Here is a 23,525-nt window from a genome sequence, read left to right on the forward strand (position 1 = left end):
TGGCTTGCTAGACAGCATACAGAAAGCAATTACCATAAAAGAAAAAATGATAAATTAGAATTTATCAAAATAAACTATTCATCTTAAGGCAACATGGAGAAAAAAGAATAGGCACGTCATGAATGGGAAAATATATTCACAAAACATATATCTGATAGAGGACTGATATACAGCATCTATTAAAAACTACTATTACTCAGTAATAAAAAGACAACTCAATTTTTTAAAATGGCTGTAAGATTTGAACAGACCCTTGACAAAGTGGCCATTAAGTACAGGAAAAAGTGCTCAATATCAACAGTCACCTGGGAAATGCAAATTAAAACCACAGTGAGATAACACTTGACACACCTACCAACATGGCTAAAATTAGAAACACTGACACCACCGAATGCTGAAGACATAGAGCAATTGCAACTCTAATACTGTGTTGGTTAGAGTGTTAAAAGGCACACTATTTTGGGAAAAAAGTCTGGTAGTTTCTTACAAAACAAAACCCAGCAATGCCACTACTAAGTATTTGCCAATAAAAGTGAAAACACATATTCACAAAGAGACTTGTACAGGAATGTTCATAGCAGCTGTATGCATAATAACCCCAAACTACTAACAACTGAGGTGTCCAATAACAGGAGAATGGAAGAACAAACATAAACATACTACTCAACAGTAAAAAAGAACAAACTACTGAATGAAAGAAGTTAGCCAACAAAGTACATACTGAATGGCTGCATTTACATAAAGTTCTAGAACAGGCAAAACTAATCTATGGTTGAACAAAATCAAAACAGAGATTGCCTCTGGGTAGTGGGCTGAGAGGTGACAGAGGAGAGACACGAGGGCACTTCTGAGGTTAGGGTAATGATAGGGAAGGGCTTGGGTTACACAGGTATGTACATTTATTAAATCTCATCTCATGTATCCTTAAGATGTATGCATATCATTGTATACATACTTTACAAACATGGCATTTGCTGTAAAATTCTTTCAACTTTGACGTACGTTTGAAATTTTTCATAATAAAATGTTGAACAGTAGACTGATATGACTTCAATTAAATACATATTAAATTACTGTATTAGTCTGTTCTCATGCTGCGAATAAAGACATACCTGAGACTGGGTAATTTATAAAGAGGTTTAAGGACTCAGAGTTCCATGTGGCTGGCGAGGCCTCACAATCATGGCAGAAGGTGAAGGAGGAGCAAAGGCATGTCCTACATGGCAGCAGGCAAGAAAGCTTGTGTAGGGGAACTCCCCTTTATAAAACCATCAGATCTCATGAGATTTATTCACTATCACAAGAACAGCATAGAAAAAAAACCCACCCCCATGATTAAATTACCTCCCACTGGGTCCCTCCCACAACACGTGGAGATTATTACAATTCAAGGTGAGATTTGCGCGGAGATATAGAGCCAAACTATATCAATTACTTTTAAAAATAGAATCAGTTCATTAGCTGAGTGTCGACAAGCAATATAAAACCATGTAAATATAACTGTTGAAACAGCAATTTCTTTCACCAAAGTTGACAGCATTCCTTTCACCAATTCACTTGGTGACATCAGCTTTGGACACAGAAGAGTAGGTGCTGCTGCTTGCGTGTTCGTCTTCTGTGCTTCTACCAGTGTGCTTAACTGGTGTGTGCTCACATGTGTATTTATGTGGTGTGTGCCCCTATATTTGTTTATTACATTTGAACCTGTTATTCTCCTAATATTACTTCATTAAACGTTAGTTAAACCAATGAAAAATGAATATTCCTAAGAAAGAGAGTTGTTTATATACAAAGCTAGCTGGAATGGTTTGGAAAGACTTGACAAAAATAAGCTAAAGAAATCTTATTTTAAAATTATGGTGGAAAAGGCACCTGTTAAAGATTGCAAAATAAAAGCCATAAGAATCTAGAATTCTACACATAGACTTCTTCACAAGTCTGGTTCTTTTTCTTGCTCCACTTTAAAGAAACCAAAACCGGAAACACGGCTTGTGTAACAGAATCCTAGTGAAACTCCAATCTGTGGATCCATATTTAAAGAACCATTCTCAGCTGACATCTGAAAACTGACGAATTTATGACCCAGTCGTCCTATTTAATAAGTACTTCCAGTCACTCTCTCCCTAGCCTACCCACATAAGCACCCACATAAGATCCACATAAGTACTTCCAGTCACTCTCTCCCTAGCCTACTTCCTCCCCATTGGATTGATCGCTTTTTAACAAACTAATTAAAACTACAGTTTAGTTAATTATTCATAGAAAATAAACAACGAGCATGTCTAACCAATTTATTTTAGCTGACTCAATGCTAGTACTGACCATGTCAAATAACAGTTTCTTAAGTAAGTGAGTGTGGATATAGGTGTGTAGGTATTTGAGGAAGGAAGGTAAATTTCTAAACTCTCTATCTTTATTTCAATTTTGCAGTAATCATTTTGCCCTACCATTAAATATTATTTAAAAATATTATTTTAATGACAGTATACTAGTCCTTCCTCTTAATATAACTTATTTAATCATTTCCCTATTACTGGGCATTTAGAAATTTTTCAAAATTTTCCTATCATAGTGTTTTGATGAACAATGATATACATCAAACTGTTTGTTTTTCCATTTATAAAAATTTATAAAAGATTCCCCAAAGCAAAATAACTTATATTAACATTTTTAATGGCTCTTTTTATATAGTATCAAATTGCTTTCTAGATAACTAAACCAATATACACTAAAATCAACAATAAATATCTATTTTATAGCACTGGTGCCAGGATTGAGTGTGCATAATTTTTTTTTTTTTTTTTGAGACGGAGTCTTGCTCTGTCACCCAGGCTGGAGTGCAGTGGCCGGATCTCAGCTCACTGCAAGCTCCGCCTCCCGGGTTTACGCCGTTCTCCTGCCTCAGCCTCCCGAGTAGCTGGGACTACAGGCGCCCGCCACCTCGCCCGGCTAGTTTTTTTTTTTTTTTTTTTTTTTTTTTGTATTTTTTAGTAGAGACGGGGTTTCACCATGTTAGCCGGGATCGTCTCTCAATCTCCTGGCCTCGTGATCCGCCCGTCTCGGCCTCCCAAAGTGCTGGGGAGTGTGCATAATTTTAAACATCTTTGCCAAAGTTAAAGGTGTCTCAGACTGTTGTAATTAAGCATTTTTTATTAGTAGTAAGTTGAATATTTTGCTCACATATATTGAACATTTGTATTTCTTTGTAAATGATCTGGGTTTTTGAGACTTTTCTATTAGGAAACTGGTTGTTTAAAAGCTAAAGGCCCCTTTACAGCTAGAGCAAAATGTTTGTTTATCCTTTTAAGTGTTAAAAATTAGCATTTTTAAATTACACAAGCAGCTCTTCTTCACTGTCAGAAAATTAGAAAGTAGAGAAGAAAAGTATTAGATGTTTTAAAATTAAGCCATCCTGATAGTCCAGAGAGTTAAATATATCAACTTAGTCATGATATTCTTTAAAACAGTGCTTCCCAAACTGTCCCATACAAAAGTAGTTCTAAAATAGATAGACTACTAGCCAGACTAATAAAGAAGAAAAGAGAGAAGAATTGAATAAACACAATAAAAAATGATAAAGGGGATATCAAGACTGATCCCACAGAAATACAAACTACCATCAGAGAATACTATAAACACCTGCACTCAAGTAAACTGAAAAATCTGGAAGAAATGGATAAATTTCCTGGACATATACATCCTCCCAAGTCTAAACCAGGAAGAAGTAGAATCGCTGAATAAACCAAAAACAAGTTCTGAAATTGAGGCAGTAATAGCCTACCAACCAAAAAAAGTACAGGACCAGAAGGATTCACAGCTGAATTCTACCAGAGGTACAAAGAGGAGCTGATACCATTCCTTCTGAAACTATTCCAAACAATAGAAAAAGAAGGACTCCTCCCCAACTCATTTTATGAGGCTAGCATCATCCTAATACCAAAATCTGGCAGAGACACAACAAAAAAAGAAAATTTCAGCCCAATATCCCTGATGAACACCGATGCAAAAATCCTCAATAAATACTGGCAAACCGAATCCAGCAGCACATCAAAAAGCTTATCCACCATGAGCAAGTTGGCTTCATTCCTGGGATGCAAGGCTGGTTCAACATACGCAAATTAATAAACATAATCCATCACATAAACAGAATCAATGACAAAAACCACATGATTATCTCAATAGATGCAGAAAAGGCCTTCAACAAAATTCAACACCCCTTCATGCTAAAAACTCTTAATAACCTGGGTATCGATTGAACATATCTCCAAATAATAAGAGCTATTTATGACAAACCTACAGCCAATATCATACTGAATGGGCAAAAGCTGGAAGCATTCCCTTTGAAAACAGGCACAAGACAAGGATGCCCTCTCTCACCTGTCTCTCCTATTCAACACAGTATTGGAAGTTCTGGCCAGGGCAATCAGGCAAAAGAAAGAAAAGGTATTCAAACAGGAAGAGAGAAAGTCAAATTGTCTCTGTTTGCAGATGACATGATTGTATATTTAGAAAACCCCATCATCTAGTTTACAATGGGATTGTAAACTAGTTCAACCATTATGGAAAACAGTATGGCGATTCCTCAAGGATCTAGAACTAGATGTACCATATGACCCAGCCATCCCATTACTGGGTATATACCCAAAGGATTATAAATCATGCTGCTATAAAGACACATGCACATGTATGTTTACTGCGGCACTATTCACAATAGCAAAGACTTGGAATCAACCCAAATGTCCCTCAGTGACAGACTGGATTAAGAAAATGTGGCACATACACACCATGGAATACTATGCAGCCATAAAAAAGGATGAGTTTGTGTCCTTTGTAGGGACATGGATGCAGCTGGAAACCATCATTCTTAGCAAACTATCACAAGAACAGAAAACCAAACACCGCATGTTCTCACTCATAGGTGGGAACTGAACAATGAGATCACTTGGACTCGGGAAGGGGAACATCACACACCGGGGCCTATCATGGGGAGCGGGGAGAGGGGAGGGATTGCACTGGGAGTTACACCTGATGTAAATGACGAGTAGATGGGTGCTGACGAGTTGATGGGTGCAGCACACCAACATGGCACAAATATACATATGTAACAAACCTGCACGTTATGCACATGTACCCTAGAACTTAAATTATAATAATAATAAAAAAAAAAGAAAAGAAAACCCCATCGTCTTAACCCAAAATCTCTTTAAGCTGATTAGCAACTTCAGCAAAGTCTCAGGATACAAAATCAATGTGCAAACACCACAAGCATTCCTATACATCAATAACAGACAAACAGAGAGCCAAATCATGAGTGAACTCCCATTCACAATTGCTACTAAGAGAATAAAATATCTAGAAATACAACTTAGAAGGGATGTGAAGGACCTCTTCAAGGAGAACTACAAACCTCTGCTCAATGAAATAAGAGAGGACACAAACAAATGGAATAATACTCCATGTTCATGGATAGGAAGAATCAATATCATGAAAATGGCCATACTGCACAAAGTAATTTATAGATTCAATACTATCCCCATCAAGCTACCATTGACTTTCTTCAAAGAATTGGAAATAAACTACTTTGAAGTTCATATGGAAGAAAAAAAGACCCCGCAGAGCCAAGACAATCCTGGTTGAGAAGAACAAAGCTGGGGAAAAGATTCCCGATTTAATAAATGTTGTTGGGAAAACTGGCTAGCCATATGCAGAAAACTGAAACTGGACCCCTTCCTTACACCTTATACAAAAATCAACTCAAGATGGATCAAAAACTTAAATGTAAGACTGAGGACCATAAAAATTCTAGAAGAAAACCTGGGCAATACTATTCAGGATATAGGCATGGGTAAAGATGTAAATAGATGTTCTTTGGGGGGAAAAAAGAACTCCATGTTAACATACATTTTTGAAAGAATGCTTATCATATGATATTCTTAAAAATTCACACTGTGCATACTGTTACAACTCAACAACTAAAAGACTGATAACCTAATTTAAAAATTGGAAAAAGACTTGAATGGACATTTCTCCAAAGAAGATACACAATGGCCAATAAGCACATGAAAATACACTCAGTGTCATTAATTATTAGGGAATTGAAAATGAAACCACAATGAGATACCACTTCATGTCTATGAAGTTGGCTATAAATAAACAAAACAAAACAAAACAAAAAGCAAGTGTTGGGAAGGATGCGAAGAAACCGAACCTCTCATACATTGCTAGTGAGAATGTAAAATGGTACAGTTGCTACATGAAGCAGTTTGGCAGTTCCTCAAAAAATTAAAAGACCTAGCAATTCTACACCCAGGTATATACTCAAGAAAATTTCAAATGTTCACACAAAAACGTGACACAAAGATTCATGGCAACATTATTTATAATAGACAAAAGTGGAAACATTCCAAATTCCCATCAATAGATTGAATGGATATAAAATATGGAATATCCATACTATGGAATATTATTCGGTCACAATAAGAATAAAGTACTAACACGTGCTTCAAAATGGATAAACTTTGAAAACACGTAAGTGAAAGAAGCTAGTCACAAAAGGCCACATGTTATATGTTTCCATTTATATGAAATGTCCAGAATAGGCAAGTCCAGAGACAGAAAGAAGATCAGTGGTCGCCTGGGGATGAGAGGTGGGGGAATTTGGGACTGACTGCTAATAGATACAGGATTGTTTTCTGTAGTAGTAAAAATCTTTTCAAATTAGTGGTGATGGTTGCATAACATAGTGAATATACTAAGAACCACTGAATTGAATACAAAATGCTAAATTTTTCGTATGTGATTTGTGTCTCAAAAGAAAAACACATTACTTTTTAACTTTGTTTAACCAGAATATTCCAAGCTTTTTTATATTGCAATACTCTTTTTCCATGTGAGACTTATTAATATATCATGCAGCAGTAATGTTTGTAACAGCACAGTGTGGGGAAAGCTGGCTATTAACACAATATTTTAAAATTCATTCTAAGATATGGCTGACATCAGCTCCTTGCTGAAAAAGGGATAAGAAGAAGAAAGAAACAGAGAGGCTAGGGATAAACTTCATCAGCCTCATAATTACTCTAGAGCTAGTCGTTTGTCCCACTCTCTAGAAAAAGAAAGCCAAACCCCAGTTGAGTTCTTCTCTTATTAGTAACAGATTTCTCTGTTTTTGTTATTATTGAAATGCTATCAAATCATATGTTAAAAGGTTTAAAAAGAATCTTCTCATAATCAAATAATTATTTTTAAAAGAAAACTATTAAACCATAAGCAAAACATCTTTCCAGAATATGATTTTTGATAGCTATATTTTACTTTTAATTTGCTATTTACAAGAGTTCAAGTGGAGAGGAACTTTTCCAAAAAAGAACCAGAAATAACATAATTAACTTTATAATAACAACAACGTGGTTCTGATGTAGGAAAACATGTAGGAAGAAAAGCAGGAGAAGAGCTCAATCTGAATTTTTACCAAAATATTAACAATTTTTGCTATTCTGTTTTCCAAAATGGCAACTCCTACACTAACAAGTATCTTTCCATTCAGACATTCAGAGTCCTGAAAACAGTAATTTAGTTGTGTGCTTGCCTCAGAGAACAGCCTACACGCCTATTATGCTAAATGCAAAACTCAGCATCGGAGGGTTGAAAACAAACTACAAAACAGAAGACAGAAGTGGAAACAGAGCTCGCATTTGGTGAAGCGTCTTTATTGGACTCCTACATCTACTTTCAAATTCATATGTTGTATCAATAACTATTTTCTAGGACATGCCAAGAATTCACTTTTACTACTTTAAAAAATATCTCAATGATAATTATCAGAATCATATCTGGGAAGTAATAACATTATAAAATTATTTTAAGTTTTTCTTGGATTTAACTGCCAGGAAAAGTCAACTTTATCCAAGAGTATTTATAAGTCAATGAGTGTCAACATGGAACTCATTCATCATTATCTGGAAACCCCAAAAAAGGGCTGGAAAACCTCAAACCTCAAGAGTAAACCACACTACAAATAAAATGACTGCGAGGTCAGAGTCAACCTTTGAAGTTCATTCCCTCAAGCATATACTTCAATCCTGTCTCCTGTTAAAATGAACAGTCTGGCATACTCAAAAAAACACCAGTCTCCTAGAAAACAGCATTTCTTATCAGCAAAGACCCATGATTCCTAAGTGGTTTTTTGTTGTTGTTGTTGTTGTTGTTGTTGTTTCAGTCCATATTTAAGAAAGAGAAAAGTATTCTTGATTCTGCTTTTATCTGGTGAGGGATAAGGCTTCATTTACAGAAACTTATGTTCCAGAATTCTTAAACTTTGGCACATGAGAACGTATCCCATGTAATGACCTCCTGCTGTGTTCCTGTTTGTTCTCTCTCAGTCATCAGGGCAAATGTCTGCTTTAGTAACAGAAATAAGGTTACGCTTTGCCAAGACAGAAGAAACATTTCACAAATACATTTTTAACACTAACAGGCAAAATTACAACAATATTTTCAAAAATCATAACTTATAAAGCTTAGTGGCAACTTCTATCAGAATCTGCTCAAAAGTGTACATTTCCTTTTTGTTTTTGATATGATTATATTTCCTATATATGATTTACATACTTCTCAATTTTCTATATGATTCTGAGCATATTCATTTGAACAGATATAAGAGAAAGGAACTAGAAGAATTGCTTGTACTTAGGGATACGTTTTTAAAGTATCTACAATGGTTTCTGGGTACATATCTTTTTTTTTTTTTAAGTTCCGGGATACATGTGCAGAATGTGCAGGTTTGTTACATAGGTATATATGTGCCACAGTGGTTTGCTGCACCTATCAACCTGTCATCTAGGTTTTAAGCTCCACGTACATTAGCTATTTGTCCTAATGCTCTCCCTACCTTCACTCCCCACCCCCAACAGGCCCGAGATGTGTGTTGTATTCTGTGTTCATGTATTCTCATTTGTTCAACTCCCACTTATGAGTGAGAACATGCAGTGTTTGGTTTTCTATTCCTGTGTTAGTTTGCTGAGGATAATGGCTTCCAGTTTCATCCATGTCCCTGCAAAGGACATGATCTCATTCCTTTTTATAGCTGCACAGTATTCCATGGTGTATATGTGCCACATTTTCTTACCTAGTCTATCACTGAAGGGCTTTTGGGCTGATTCCATGTCTTTGCTATCGTACATAGTGCTGCAATAAACATACATGTGCATGTGTCTTTATAGAATGATTTATATCCCTTTGGGTATATATCCAGTAATGGGATTGTTGGGTCAAAAGGTATTTCTGGTTCTAGATCCTTGAGGAATCGCCACACTGTCTTCCACAATGGTTGAACCAATTTACATTCCCACCAACAGTGTAAAAGCGTTCCTATTTCTCCACAGCCTCACCAGCATCTACTGTTTCTTGACTTTACATATCTTATCAGGACTAAATTCCTCTTTCTATGATCTGTGAAGTGTCCAGAGAAAACTGACATGAAAATTTTATTAAGGAGTTAGGAAATGGATGAGTCTCATGTGGAATATGTGTTTTTGTTTGCCTAAAGAAAACAAGTGACTTAATTACTTAACAAACACTTATCCTTTTCAATTTTATGAGAAATTATATGAGAAAGGTGCTGAAGTTAAAGCAAGGGATCGCACCTTCATACAAGGGAATCTTCCTTAATCATTTCAATTGACATAATATTAGAATATATTACCAAGAAATTATAGACTTATTTCTGGAAAGAAGATGAAATAAAAACTGGAAAGAGATGAAATAAGAACTTAATAATGTATCATTAAGACACCAATATGCTGTAAGATATGAGGCTGGACTGGGCAATCCCTTGAGGTTCTTTTTTTTTTTTTTTTTTTGAAAGAGAGTCTTGCTTTGTCACCCAGGCGGGAGTGTAGTGGTGCAATCTCTGCTCACTGCAACCTCCGCCTCCCTGGTTCAATTGATTCTCCTGTCTCAGCCTCCTGAGTAGCTGAGACTATAGACATGTGCCACCACACCTGGTTAATTTTTATATTTTTAGTAGAGACAGGGTTTCGCCATATTGGCCAGGCTAGTCTCGAACTCCTGACCGCAAGTGTTCCACCCACCTCACCCTCCCAAAGTGCTGGGATTACAGGCATGAGCCACTGCTTCCTGCCCTCTATTTTCTTAATTCTACAGAAGATACTTAATCACTGTCCTACCTGTAAATATTGGTGTCTGCCACCTCCAGGACAGAAATGGACAAAGCGGTAGCCAGGATGATCAATTTCCCCATGATCTCTTTTCATAAGATTAACATATATTTGTAGAGTTTTAAATGCATGTATAGATGTGTACACATATAGGGACACATATAGATTTAGAAATATCCTCAACTTAAAGACAGTAATATTCTCCTCCCAACCTGCCACCCCACCTGGCCCAGTCTATACCCAAACACTTGTGTAGACACATGCATTTACTAAGAGCAGCTCAAATACCTTAGAATCCTTGAAGATTGTTATTGGTTTATTCATCCAGTAAATATTTATTGAGCACTTGTAATGTGCCACGGGAGTGAAGATGACCAGGTTATCTCTTTGTCTTCAAAGAGGTTTAAAGGTTTTTAAACAAGCAAATTTGGTAGCTTGTTAGAAGTGACTGGTGGAGGTCGGAGAAGACAGAGAAGCACAGAGGAGGGAGTGGAGAGTTCCACGGAGTTAGTGGAAGGGAGGAGCAGAGGGGAAGGGTTCTAAAGTTTTAATAGAGGAGGTGAGTAGGGAAGAGGGCCCTAAAAGATGATAGAGGTTTGCCCCAGAGACAGAGCCAGAAAGAATTCCAAGGGCCACAAGCAAGGGCAGTAGAGGTTTAAAACAGCTGGAATTTTGAAGCTGTGTGTGGGTTATTTTAATTGATGCAAGGGGGTATATGTGCTTATGTGGTGGGAGTAGGTGTCTGGAAAAGAGGCTGAGAAGAGGGGTGAGAAAGGACAGCAGGGTTAGAGCAGAGAGGGCCTTTTCTCAGTCAAGGTTCTTTGGGTGATAATAAAAATCAAGTCAAGCTGGCTTGGGCTGCAAGGGGAGTTTAATGAGAGGCTGCAGGGCTCAGTCTGAATTACAGCTCTGCAACTCCCTAAGCAAGCATAACCTCGAGCAAGTTACTTACGCTCTTTGTGCCTTGGGTTCCTTATCCATAAAATAAGGAGAATTGTAGAATATGTTTTTAGGATGAAAAGAGTTAATATCTGCAACACACCTGGCAGATAGCCAGTGCTTGATAACATTGGCTATGTTTATTGTTTCTTAGAACCCCCAAATACCTGAGCCTGATGAAAAGCAAGCCTAAAAGAGGAGGCTGGAAAGCTCTGGTACTTCAGGCAGCATTCTGACTCTCTCTCTCCTCTCTCTGCTCATGATTCCTCTGAGCCATGATGGAGCATGGCTGCCCATAGCTCCTGAATGTTTACATGTTCCTTGGATTCCGCTCATAGAGTTAGACTGGAATTGACATGTCTCAGTTCCTAACTCCTGTGCTAGTATATTTGACTTAGCTTGGCTTTTGTATCTTATGGTTTAAACTAAGGCCAAAAGGTTAGGGTAAAAACATGATGCAGTGGCCTATCTCTCCTGAGCGGCAGAAAAAGAGGGCAGAGGAGAAATCTGTCTTGATTTCTAAGCATAACTATTTTCACATCTGAACCACAGAACAGGCTAAGCAATTTTAATCTTTAGAGGTTTTGAGCCACGGATGAATATCTAAGGAACGTGGTGATCCTACTGCTTTGTATCCTCCTTAAACTTTTTTTTTCCTATTTACACAGCCCTAATTCCTTTTAAGAATCTGGTAACTGCTGAATATCCATCCACTAAACAAAATAAGACATATCCATACAATGGAATATTATTCATCTATAAAAATAAATGAAGCAGTGATATATGTTATGCCAGGATAAACCTTGAAAACATGTTAAGTAAAAAAAAAAGCCAGGCACAGCCAGGTGCAGTGGCTCATGCCTGTAATCCCAGCACTTTGGGAGGCTGAGGCAGGCAGATCACGAGGTCAGGAGACTGAGACCATCCCAGCCAACGTGGTGAAACCGCGTCTCTACTAAAAATACAAAAATTAGCTGGGTATGGTGGTGTGCACCTGTAGTCCCAGCTACTTGGGAGGCTGAGGCAGAACTGCTTGAACCTGGGAGGCGGAGGTTGCAGTAGAGTTGAGATGCGCCACTGCACTCCAGCCTGGGCAACAAGAGCAAGGCTCCATCAAAAAAACAAAAACAAAAACAAAACAGGCACAAAAGGCTACATGTTATATGGTTCCACTTAAATGAAATGTCCAGAATAAGCAAATCCATAGAGACAGAAAGCAGATTGGTGGTCGCCTAGGAGCTGAGGGGAGAAGAGAGTGACTGCTAATGGGTACAGGGCTTCTTTTGGAGGTGAATAGCTTTCTGGAATTAGTGATGTTAGTTGTACAATCTTGTGAATATACTGCAAATCACTGAAATACAGTCTTTAAAACGGTAAATTTTATAGTATATAAATTACAGCCTTAAAAGAATATCTGAGAACTGGATAAGATGCCAGAAAGCTTGGTTTTATTCTTTTTATAAAAAATTTGTATTTTATTTTTAAATTTTAAGTTCTGGGATACAGAACATGCAGATTTGTTACATAGGTATATGTGTGCCATGGTGGTTTACTGCACCTATCAACCCATCATTTAGGTTTTAAACCCCGCATGTATTAGGTATTCGTACTAATGTTCTCCTTCACCTTGCTCCCTTACCCCCGCAACAGGCCCCAGTGTGTGATGTTCCTTTCCCTGCATCCATGTGTTCTCATTGTTCAACTCCCACTTATGAGTGAGAACATGAGGTGAACACCTGGTTTTATCCTCACACTTACACTGTCCTGCAACAGTCATCACTGGCCTTCCGAAGCATTGCTTCCTTGAATATACACTGGGGATGGGTGCTGAGCCAGGCTCTAAGGGAGGTCCATTCCAGCTCTAAACTCTGTGGGTAAGAAACTGAGTGCAGCTCCCCAAAATTAAAGTGAACTTCTCAAACCCCTGCCACTGGAACAATCTTCTCATTCTATTGCCCTTCTCAGAGAAAGGATTCTTACTTCATTCCGAGTCTTTAAATACCTATTTTTAGAGCAGATAACATATAGTAGGTATTTGAACTGATAATCTCATTTAATGCATCCAACAGCTTTATGAACTGGGCACCATGGTTATTCTTGGTTTACAAATGCAGACACGGAGGTAAGTATGTTGCCCAAGTTAGCAAGAAGCAGGGCTAGGCATGGAACCTGAGCTGCCTAACTCCAGAATTCATGTACTGAGCCACTGCGTTGAACTGACTTTTTCTACTAATTCCTCCACCTTGGCTCAAGTCTCATGCCCTTGAACATCTGCTTTAACAATTTATTGGTTAATTAATTCAATAGCTTTATATTTGTCATGCTCACTATTTTAATAAGTGATTATTTTCAAGTTAGCTATTTGGAAGTTGGGAAATATCCCTGAATTATTTATCATATGTCAAATATAAACTAGATAAAACTATTTCTTAATGAAGGTAAGAATGGAATACTCAAATGGAATGAATAAAGACCAAATTTAAGTTAATATCTTATTAAAAGGACAAATTAATGGCAATTTCATCTCTTGTCAGCTCTGCTCTTTGTACCATTGGCTAGAGTAATTTGTTTAATTAATCTGAAGTCTTCTTGTTAATTACAGATCATTTACCATACCCAATAAAAGATTGTGCCTTTGAATTCCTCAAGTATGCTTAAATTGCATTTACTTCTGTGTTTCTTTGTAAAGAGGCAGACAAAATAAATTTAGCCAGGTTATTCTAAGTAAAATATTAGCTTAATTTAGGCTAGTAAATAAGTACCACTACTTATACAATACTCTATTTAATGAAATTGTGAATGGTTGTCCCTCTTCATGAATATTAAGCCCTAAATATGTTCATGCATTCATAATGTATGTCTCATAGTCACACAGACAAGACACCTAAGATTCAACTGCTGCTAATGCCCTGGGGAGTAAAGATCTTGATGATAATTAGTAAATTTGTAATAGGTTCTACTTAGTCTTAACATGAAGGATAATGAAAAGTTATCATATATAGACCCTGCATTTCTATTTTCAGTGAAAAATAAAACAAAATAGTAAAAACTTCATCCTGGCAATGAAACATTAACATAAAATCTAAAATTACTAATGAAGTGCAATTTTTATTAACCAGTGACTAATATAAGATTTACTAAAGTTTGAAGTTTTTCTTAAAATATGTAAATAATTCACTTGGGAGGCTGAGGCAGGAGACTTGTTTGAACCTGGGAGGTGGAGGTTATAGTGAGCTGAGATTGCACCACTGCACTCCAGTCTGGGTAACAAAGCAAGACTGTCTCAAAAACAAACAAACAAACAAACTATATATATATATATATATATATACACACACACACACACACATATCTATTATATATAATATATATTTAAATAATTTATTTTGTAATTATACTCCTATCCCTAAGGTGTCAAATCACATTGAAAATAATCAGATAATGAAGTTAAAAATTTCTAATACTGTGTTTGAAAGATAGTGTTGAAAATACTAGTTTTATGTTAATTGCTTAATCTCCATTAAAAAGATGACATGAATAACTGAATGTTTAAGAGAAAAAAATTACAAAAAAAAATTCCTACACCTGTTCACTACATTCCCCCACAACTTGGATTTAATCAAATTTTGTCATTTTAAAGTTTTTGTTTTCTTTTTTTTGAGACAGAATCTTACACTGTTGCACAGGCTGGAGTGCAATGGTGTAACCTTGGCTCACTGCAACCTCCACCTGCCAGGTTCAAGCAATTCTCCTGACTCAGCCTCCCGAGTAGCTGGGATTACAGGTACCTGCCACCATTCCTGGCTAATTTTTTGTATTTTTAGTAGAGATGGGGTTTCACTATGCTGGCCAGGCTGGTCTCGAACTCCTGACCTTGCGATCCACCCCTCCCTCGGCCTCCCAAAGTGCTGGGATTACAGGCATGAGCCACCGTGCAAAGCCTTTTAAGCATTTTTTAACTTAAATGATTAGATCTAGGATTCCTAATTATTACAGAATAAATAAATGAAACACGTAGAAAATTACAAGAGTTTAAGTAAAAAAGTGCTGTAATGGCTGATGTATTAGCTAAGCAAGATTATCTAGGAAGTACAAACACCTTAATTTATGGAAGGTCTAACAATTTGAAATTTGGCTGCATTCATCAGACTTGTAAATCTGATTCTCAGGTTTCAGAGCCAGAATATCAAAAATTGGGTAAAATCTCTAGCTTTTAGAACCAGAATTCTAAATCTTGAGTAAATGCATTTCAGCCCTGGAAAAGGAATAATTTTGTATGAAAGGATATTCAAATAACCCTTCATTGAGCGACCACAATGAGCCCTGAAGATTTACATGATTGAGCTGGAATTCAAAGCCAAAGACAAGAGAGAAGCATTTTTTTTTTTTTCTGGGATGCACAAAGAGATATCCATAATTAAACATAACACTTCCCAAGGGCAGCATGTTTTCTTATATTGACAAGTAAAATGAGGTATTTCAAATCAGGCATTGCTGGCTTACAGTCATCTTTTGCATAGCTATTGTCTTAACGTATTTCTGGCTATTAGGCATTTGTCTATTTTTGGTCAGTGAGGCATGCATGCTAAAGAATTCTGGCTTTGCATAAAAAGCTGTAGTAATGTTAGTGGAATTACATTTCTATAGCAATATCTTAAGTATAATTATGGACATTTTGGCTAGTCACACACACATTTTATATTCAAAGAAGAGTAGCTGTAACTTTAGTGTAATTAGTACAATTAAAATAACTACTACAAATAGAAAAAAAAAAACTTTCAAAAGTACCTATTTAGACTCAACTAAATGCTTTACTTTGCCTTATTTGTCACAGCTAGTTAAACATATTGCACATTAATCCTATGATATGTTGGGGAAATGCCAAATTAACCACATTTGCTTAACATTCCATCAAAAAAATCAGAGACTAATGATAGATTATGTATTCAATAACTCTTTTGTTCTAGGTCAAAAAATGCCACATTACTTTAGCCTGATACTACCATAACTACTAACTACCAAAAAGCAGCAATATTTAGAAATTATACCTTCTATAATTGTCCTCTACTTTCCTACCTGCACCCTAATCAGATTAAATCTTTAATTTTGTTTTCAACTTGTAAAGAATATGTTAAACTTAGATCAAATACCCAAAAAATTAATGTGCTTTTTTTTCAAAAGTGACCATTTTATTTAAAAAGACATTTTAACTCCTGCTTTCCATTCTAAACATTATTCATGAAAATTAACTTTGTTACGTAATATCCAGGCATATTATTAAATTTTATTTGTAAAGTTATTTACTACTATCACATAAATACACATAAAATTATTTGGATATTATCAGAACTTAATAAAAGATCTCACCTATCTATACATCCATATAAAACACATATCCTATAAAAATGCAAAGGATCTAGTGTAAGACCTGAGCTATGGAAGTCACCGATGGGCTCTGCCCAAGCTCAGAAGCCCCTTTGGACCATTAAGCCAATGATACACGGTTGGCTGTGAGAGGAAGGCAAGGTGCAAGTTAGGCTCATCAAAATACATTTTAATGTCAAGTACAAACTGACTTTTTACAGCTTTCAAAGTTACCACAGGAAATGTCTTGAAGACCAAGTTTCTTAAATAATTTGTAACAATTTTATTCTTAGTTCGTTTGCCTTACTAGCTAAAATCTGAGGCAATATGATACATGCATTTTACATGTTCTTTCAAAATGTGCTTATAACACACTTATGAATGATCTTTAATGATTTTCCTTATGTAAAGCTCCCGCACTGACAAATGATAGTTCCTTAATTCAGCCAAGTGTCCTCAAATCATCTCAACCTACATATCTCAGATTAATTACATATCAGAACTTTTTTTTTTTTTTTTTTTTTTTGCCCCCCACAGGACGTGTTTATAAGCCTTGGACTAAGGAAATTGTCTGCTTCAGTTGCCAAGATTATAATTTGGAAAAGCTCATTTTATTGAGTGTTTTTTATGTGCTAACGGCTTTACATAAATCACTTCCTCCTTTAATTATCAGGGCCACCCACCATCTTATGAAGAAGGTAACCTTATCATCATTTCATATATGAGAAAATTAAGCTTAGAGAGGTTAAACGACTTGGCTGAGGCACACAACTAATAAGAGATGAATACTGGATCTACAAGCAGGCCAATGTGATTCAAAGCCTCAACTCTTATCCCCCCACATCTGACTCCTTCTTGTTGCCCATCCCAGCCCATACCTTGGACACCTTACACGCCTTGCCCTATCAGAATCTTTAACCACAGAACAATCTTTCTGAATCCACTACTGGGCTCTAGAGTTTGTTCTCCATAATGACCTCACAGTGATCTCTTTAAAATGAAAGGTTGGTGCAGTAACTCCTCAGCCTAAAACCCTCAACACCTTTCCTTTCACTTAGGATAAAGGTCCCAAACTTACAATATCCTGAATGGTCTGGCTCTGGTCTCCTATCTAGCTGTATCCCTTTCCCTTTTGATTCCAGGTCCAGCCACTCCAAGGTTTTCTTTCAGTTCCTAGAACATAGCCAGCCTCTTTCCACCTGTGGCCTTTGCACCTGCTGTTCCTTCCTTTGGGTATGCTTTGCCCCACCATCCACACACCTTCAGTTAATAATCTCTACTGCTTCATACTCCACTCAAATGCCATTTCCTCAGGAAGACCTTTCCAAATTACACCACACTTTACTCAAGACTGGATCTAGTTTCTCTGTCATACCCTTTCCCAGCACTCAGTATACTTCTTTGTCAACCCCTAGCAAGGTTTGCTATGGCATATTTACACGATCATTTAATCAACATCTGTCTTTCCACTAGAACAGAAGTACTCACACTTTAACATGGGTCGACATCACCTAGAGTGTTTATTTCAAAAAATGATCACAGGATCCCACCTCTGGAGTTTCTGTTTCACCGTGTCTGAAGTGAGGTCTAGAACCCTGCAGATACTACTTTCCAGGTGATGCTGATGACTGGACTGGGCACTGATCCAGTACAGTGGTTCTCAACCCTGGATAAACACTAGAATCACCTAGAGAACTTTAAAATTTACCAGTGCCCACGCCCTCACCCCCAAGGGTTTTCATTTAATTGGGCTAGGCTGCAGCCCAGAAGGTCTTATTCCAAATATTGCATACTTATACTAAAAAAGTATTTGTTTACCTAAAATTCAATTTTAACAAAGTGTCTGGTATTTTTACTTACTAAATCTGACGACTCTACTTATGAGTCCTGCTGTAACAAAACAGATAGTATATAATATACTTATGCACTTATATTTTACATATATTATAAAATATATATAATATAGCATATAATATACTTATGCACTTATATTTTATATATAACATGTTATATATGTAACATCTTATATGTGTTATGTTATATGATATATATGTTACATATATATTATATACATTGCAGATATAATATATATTACATATATATATGAGACTATGACCTGACCCTTTCTCTCTGCAGAGCAGAAAAAGGAAGGGACTAAATAAGTGGAATCTGTAGACCTAAGAGGACATTTTTCCCCTGAGGTTTGGACCTTAGAAGTAGTTACCAACAGAGTGTGAAATCTAACCTGGGATCTTTTTAAAATAGAGCAAATTCTCAATGTGAAATCATTTAAAATGATGACAGAATGACTTCACGGTTTCCTTAAGCTGTGGGCTGTGGACCTCATCTTGGGCAAGCAGTGACAATGCAGCATCAACACTGTTGCTCTGACATCAGCCGATGAGTCATCTGGGCAGGGCTACTGCTGGGACTCGACACTTCATGTATCAGAAGGAGGTAGAAAATTATTTGTGTGATAAACATCACAGAAAAAAATAAAATGTTGAACACATAACTTTGTGTCTGATAATGCAATTCTATCCTTCTCAAATCTATGGACGAAGTCCTGTGTAGTCTTCCAATTTCAGAGTAAGATCAGTGATTTCATAACCTACATAAACTGATATATTAAGTTTGAATTTTTGATGCTGTGAAGGATCTACTTAATCCCAGTTTGGCATGTTTAACAGCATTATGGGTAAACTAGAGAATCCTAAGTTGAGACTCCTCTGAGATTAATGGACATCACGTGATCTTCTGTTTCTCTACATAAGTAACCTGCCACATCTCTGATTTAAGGACATCCAAATATTTTAAATATTAAACAGGATTCTTCTATGAATACTCATAAAACTCGATAATTTTATCAAATATTGCCATCTTCTGCTTTATACAACGTTCGCTTGCCAGATTTAACATGACACTTTTCACTAACCACAATATTTTAAGAACTGTTTATGAGAACAGATTACCGAATGATTGCATGGGCATCAGAGCAAATTCCAGCAACCTATGTAATAGAATATGGAAATTTACATGAACCCCAGAGGGCCAAGTACAATTGTGGCAGTGGAGGGTGAGAATGATAGAAAGTTCATCACACTAAGATCAAGGTTAGCTGCACATTTACATGACTTATTTCAATTCACCCAACTTCAAGCAAACACACACAAAAACAAAACACTTCAGATTATTTTCTTGGAAGTAATAAAGGTATAACACTGTTAAAACAGGTACTTTAAAACATGAGACCTATGACTATATAAAATAACCCCAATTTGCTGGGGGTTTTTTTGTTTTTTTGTTTTTTTGTTTTGTCAGAATAGCTTACCAAATCCAAAAGCACTGGAACCTCCAATGCTCTGTGATGCCTGAACACTTGTAGATGTGTACAGTCCTGTCACCAGCAAGCCGTCAAAGAAGGTGCTTGTTGAAATTGTCACTGAAATGTAAGAAAGAAAAAAAACTCAATACAGTCAGAATAACACAATATATTTCTGAAGTGTTAGACACTGTCAAAACAATCTTTACTCATTAACCTATTATTTTCATACTATCCCTAGTTGGTATTTTTTGTATGAGAAATTACAGCAGAGCGTAAAGAAGCTCGGAACTCCAGTGTCTACAAATGCTGGTCCTAAATTTAGAACATCAGCCCTACTTTCTGCATTCATTTACACATTTCCTATGTGAACAATCATCTGAAAATAATGTAATATTGAATAGATGGTTTCCCCACCTTCACTACCACGCCTGAAGGCAGTCAAAGAGTCAAAGGCATTGCTGGAGTTCTGGCATTATGATAAAATGCTTTTTTTTTTTTTTAAAGTATTTCATACTGTGGGAAACAACTGTACATCAGCTGAAAGAAGAACAGTAAGATGAACCACATTTCTTATTGTGAGTCCACATTTCATAGATGAGTTCCCTGAAGTTTTCCAACAAAAGCAGACTAATTTGCATGAAGACAGCCAGACTTTTTCCTCTTGTAAAAAAGAAAGGAAGATCACTGCATGCTTTAAGTTTTAGAACAAAGTCTGGAAGAGGAGTGGTTTCATAACCATAAAATCAGGACATTGCTGGGAAGAAAAGGATCAAATTAAATGTATATGTATGCTACTCAGGCTTGGCTTCTTCAAATTGTATCTTGCTCACCACCCTAAAAACTCATCATAATTTCCTGCTTGACATAACATTTTCTCCTGCATAGGTTTTTTAAGATTGAGATGATGCCATTTGTAGGAAGCAGCCAAGGGAAGGCAATAACATTATTTAGGTAGTGCACAGTACAAGGTTGTCATCATCCTTGGTGGCAATAAGGAGAATGACCAGAGTCACATTAACTTTAATGAGCATGTTTAAATTAAACTCCAGAAAATCCAGTGAACAGAGCTAAATGGTCTGAAACATCCACATTATAAAGTGTAAAACAAGACACGTATCAATAGAATAGCCTGACATCATGCTACTACCATAATGGTATGGGGGATTGGAATAAATCACCTTCTCATCCTTTAATAAGAAATAATAGCTAACATTTTTTAGTGCTGGCAAGTCAACCACTCAGCTGGGCACTCAGGTAAGTAGTTTACATATATTATCTCATTTAATTGTCAAAACATACCTATAAGAAGGGTACTATTATTATTTCCAGCATACAAAAGAAGAATGTGTAGACTGGCCCAGGACCATCTGATACCATCTAAAATGTTTTGATGCTGTCTGTATGGACATTTCCTGTTTCTTCTTTGCTCCCCTCAGATCCCAAAGTGGCAAAGTAACCATGGTCAAACTCCATCAAGGCAGGCATCTCAAGTATTTCATTCACTGATCTATCTCAAGTCTCTAGAATAATTTATGGTACTCTTCAGTGCTCAATATTTAGTGAATTATTAATGAAGAATTTATTCATATAAAAGTAGTAAAAGCTTATTTTATCTTTAGCTTGTTTCCAGAGGAAAAGTATGTTATGAATCCTAGACTTTATAAATCAGATGAGCCCCACTTGGAAAAGCCACATGGAAAAAAAGAAGACAGAGAAAACCTGGCTATTTAAATAAGTAAAATGCTTTCCAGAGTGCAAGACAGATCAATGCAGAGAGAAACTGACTAAAAGACCAGCCAAAGACATTTTTTAAAAGGCATAACTATGCATAAATTTTATCAGATGCTGTATGCTTACACAAATCATCTAAAGAAAAAAAATACTTGTTTGAAATGTATTGCTTATAATCTGCTTGCTAGAGTTCAGAATTTTTTAAGGAAAAAATGATATTTGCCTTTGGAAAAATGCTATTCTTTTGACAGCAGAATAAGCATTCCTTTTCCTCGTTTAAGCAAATGTGATGTATAATCCATATGTGAACTGGTAATCGGTCTTTTTTTTTTTTTTTTTTTTTTTTAAGAAAGAGGAGGAAATGTTGCCCAGACTCTCATGGGATTTAAGGCATATCTTTCTGGTCACCAGGCTTCCACTTACTCAGGAAGATAATGGGTCCAATCTCTGTATGTAAAACCCACTGGACACAGTGTAGATTCTCTGTTAGCAGGCAGACCATTTCAGAATGTCTGCAGCCCGCGTTTTCACTGACTGGAACACTGGTGGTGAACCCATGAGCAGTATAAAGGAGCATACTGAAAACTTCACACCAAGGAACTTCGACTTTGAAACTATGTCAGCAACACCCTTCTCTCCACCCCCTTTCTTTCCCTTTCACCGAAATGCTTCCACTTATCTCTACTTGCAGCCCTGGGTTAATCTGCCAGTTTCCTGTGACATCGGCTCCTGCAGTTTTCGGTTGTCACATGAGGCCCTCTCCCCCCAACTTCTCCCTTTGGCGTCTTCCTGATTCCTTTCTATCAAGCTATGTGACTCCGTACGTGCACCAGCTCTCATCTTTCCTCTGTGCCCTGACTTGACTTTCTTTCCTCTAATTTCACTGGACTCACTTTTCAAGCACTATTTTAGCTTCTCTAGTCTTAACTCATCACTTACATCCACAACCTGGTGCCATCCAGGCAACTGGAATGGTTCTTGAAAGCGGAAAAGTGATTTATGGTAAGTTAAAGGGAAAATTTACCATGCACAGAAATAATATGGTACATGATTTTAAAAACTGAGGTTCACACTTGTGAATGTAAAACTATTTTAATATGTACATGAACTAGAAGGAAACTTATAATTTTCATGGTCAACAATTTGGCCCATTGATGAAGCTGATTACAGACAGAGATAAAACTGCTGTCTACTATTTAAAATTAACAAGCTCTCCATGAATCATAGGATTATCCATGTGTGTAGATCTAGATATATTCATTTGAAGAACGTAAAATACACTAATTCCCACTACAGATATTTTTGCAGTTTTCTGATACTCCGATTCAGAATGTTATGGTTCCAAGCTGCACAGTTTAAAATGTTCCATAGCAATTGTCACCTTAAAATGTTTCCTTTAAAAATATTTATAAAATACACTTGCATAAGTAGAAGCTGTAGTTAAGAGATATAAATTTGGGTATACTAGGATGAGGATAATTGGACAAATTTTTTATCTTCGAACTGCTTTTAAGAAAAGTAACTATTGGGCTTCATGTGTTTGATATCTAACTCAGACATGTTAAAAAGCAAATCCTTCATGCCCTTTCCAAGATTATCAGTCAAATGCTCTAATTAATGTTAAAATGGGGAACAAATATTTTCCATGTTAATTCTCTTTCAAATTAGTTTATCATGTACTATGAACAAATGCCAAGTCTAGGTAGTGGGTATACAGATGTTTGTTGTACTAGCCTTTGGTTTTTTTGTTTGTTTTTGAGACAGAGTCTCGCTCTCTTGCCCAGGCTGGAATGCAGTGGCACAATCTCAGCTCACTGCAACCTCCACCTCCTGGGTTCAAGCCATTCTTGTGCCTCAGCCTCCTGCCTATCTGTGACTATAGGGGTGTGCCACCATGCGTGGCTAATTAATGTATTTTTAGAAGAGATGGGGTTTCACCATGTTCACCAGGCTGGTCTTGAACTCCTGGCCTCAAGTGATCCACCTGC

The 23,525-nt window shown here is 36.6% G+C and overlaps 1 protein-coding gene across 3 annotated transcripts in view; it reads right to left on the reverse strand.

Annotated features, from left to right (window-relative positions):
- The window catches only part of RELN (reelin), a 510,762-nt gene that overhangs the window by 420,813 nt on the left and 66,424 nt on the right, over positions 1 to 23,525 (reverse strand). For all 3 annotated transcript variants that reach the window (XM_005550435.4, XM_065542420.1, XM_045387530.2), the window contains exon 2: positions 19,813 to 19,923. In XM_005550435.4, the coding sequence (XP_005550492.3) occupies positions 19,813 to 19,923 (111 nt within the window). The remainder of the gene's footprint in view (positions 1 to 19,812; positions 19,924 to 23,525) is intronic.

This window comes from Macaca fascicularis, chromosome 3 (genome assembly GCF_037993035.2).
Source record: "Macaca fascicularis isolate 582-1 chromosome 3, T2T-MFA8v1.1".
Taxonomy (NCBI): domain Eukaryota; kingdom Metazoa; phylum Chordata; class Mammalia; order Primates; family Cercopithecidae; genus Macaca; species Macaca fascicularis.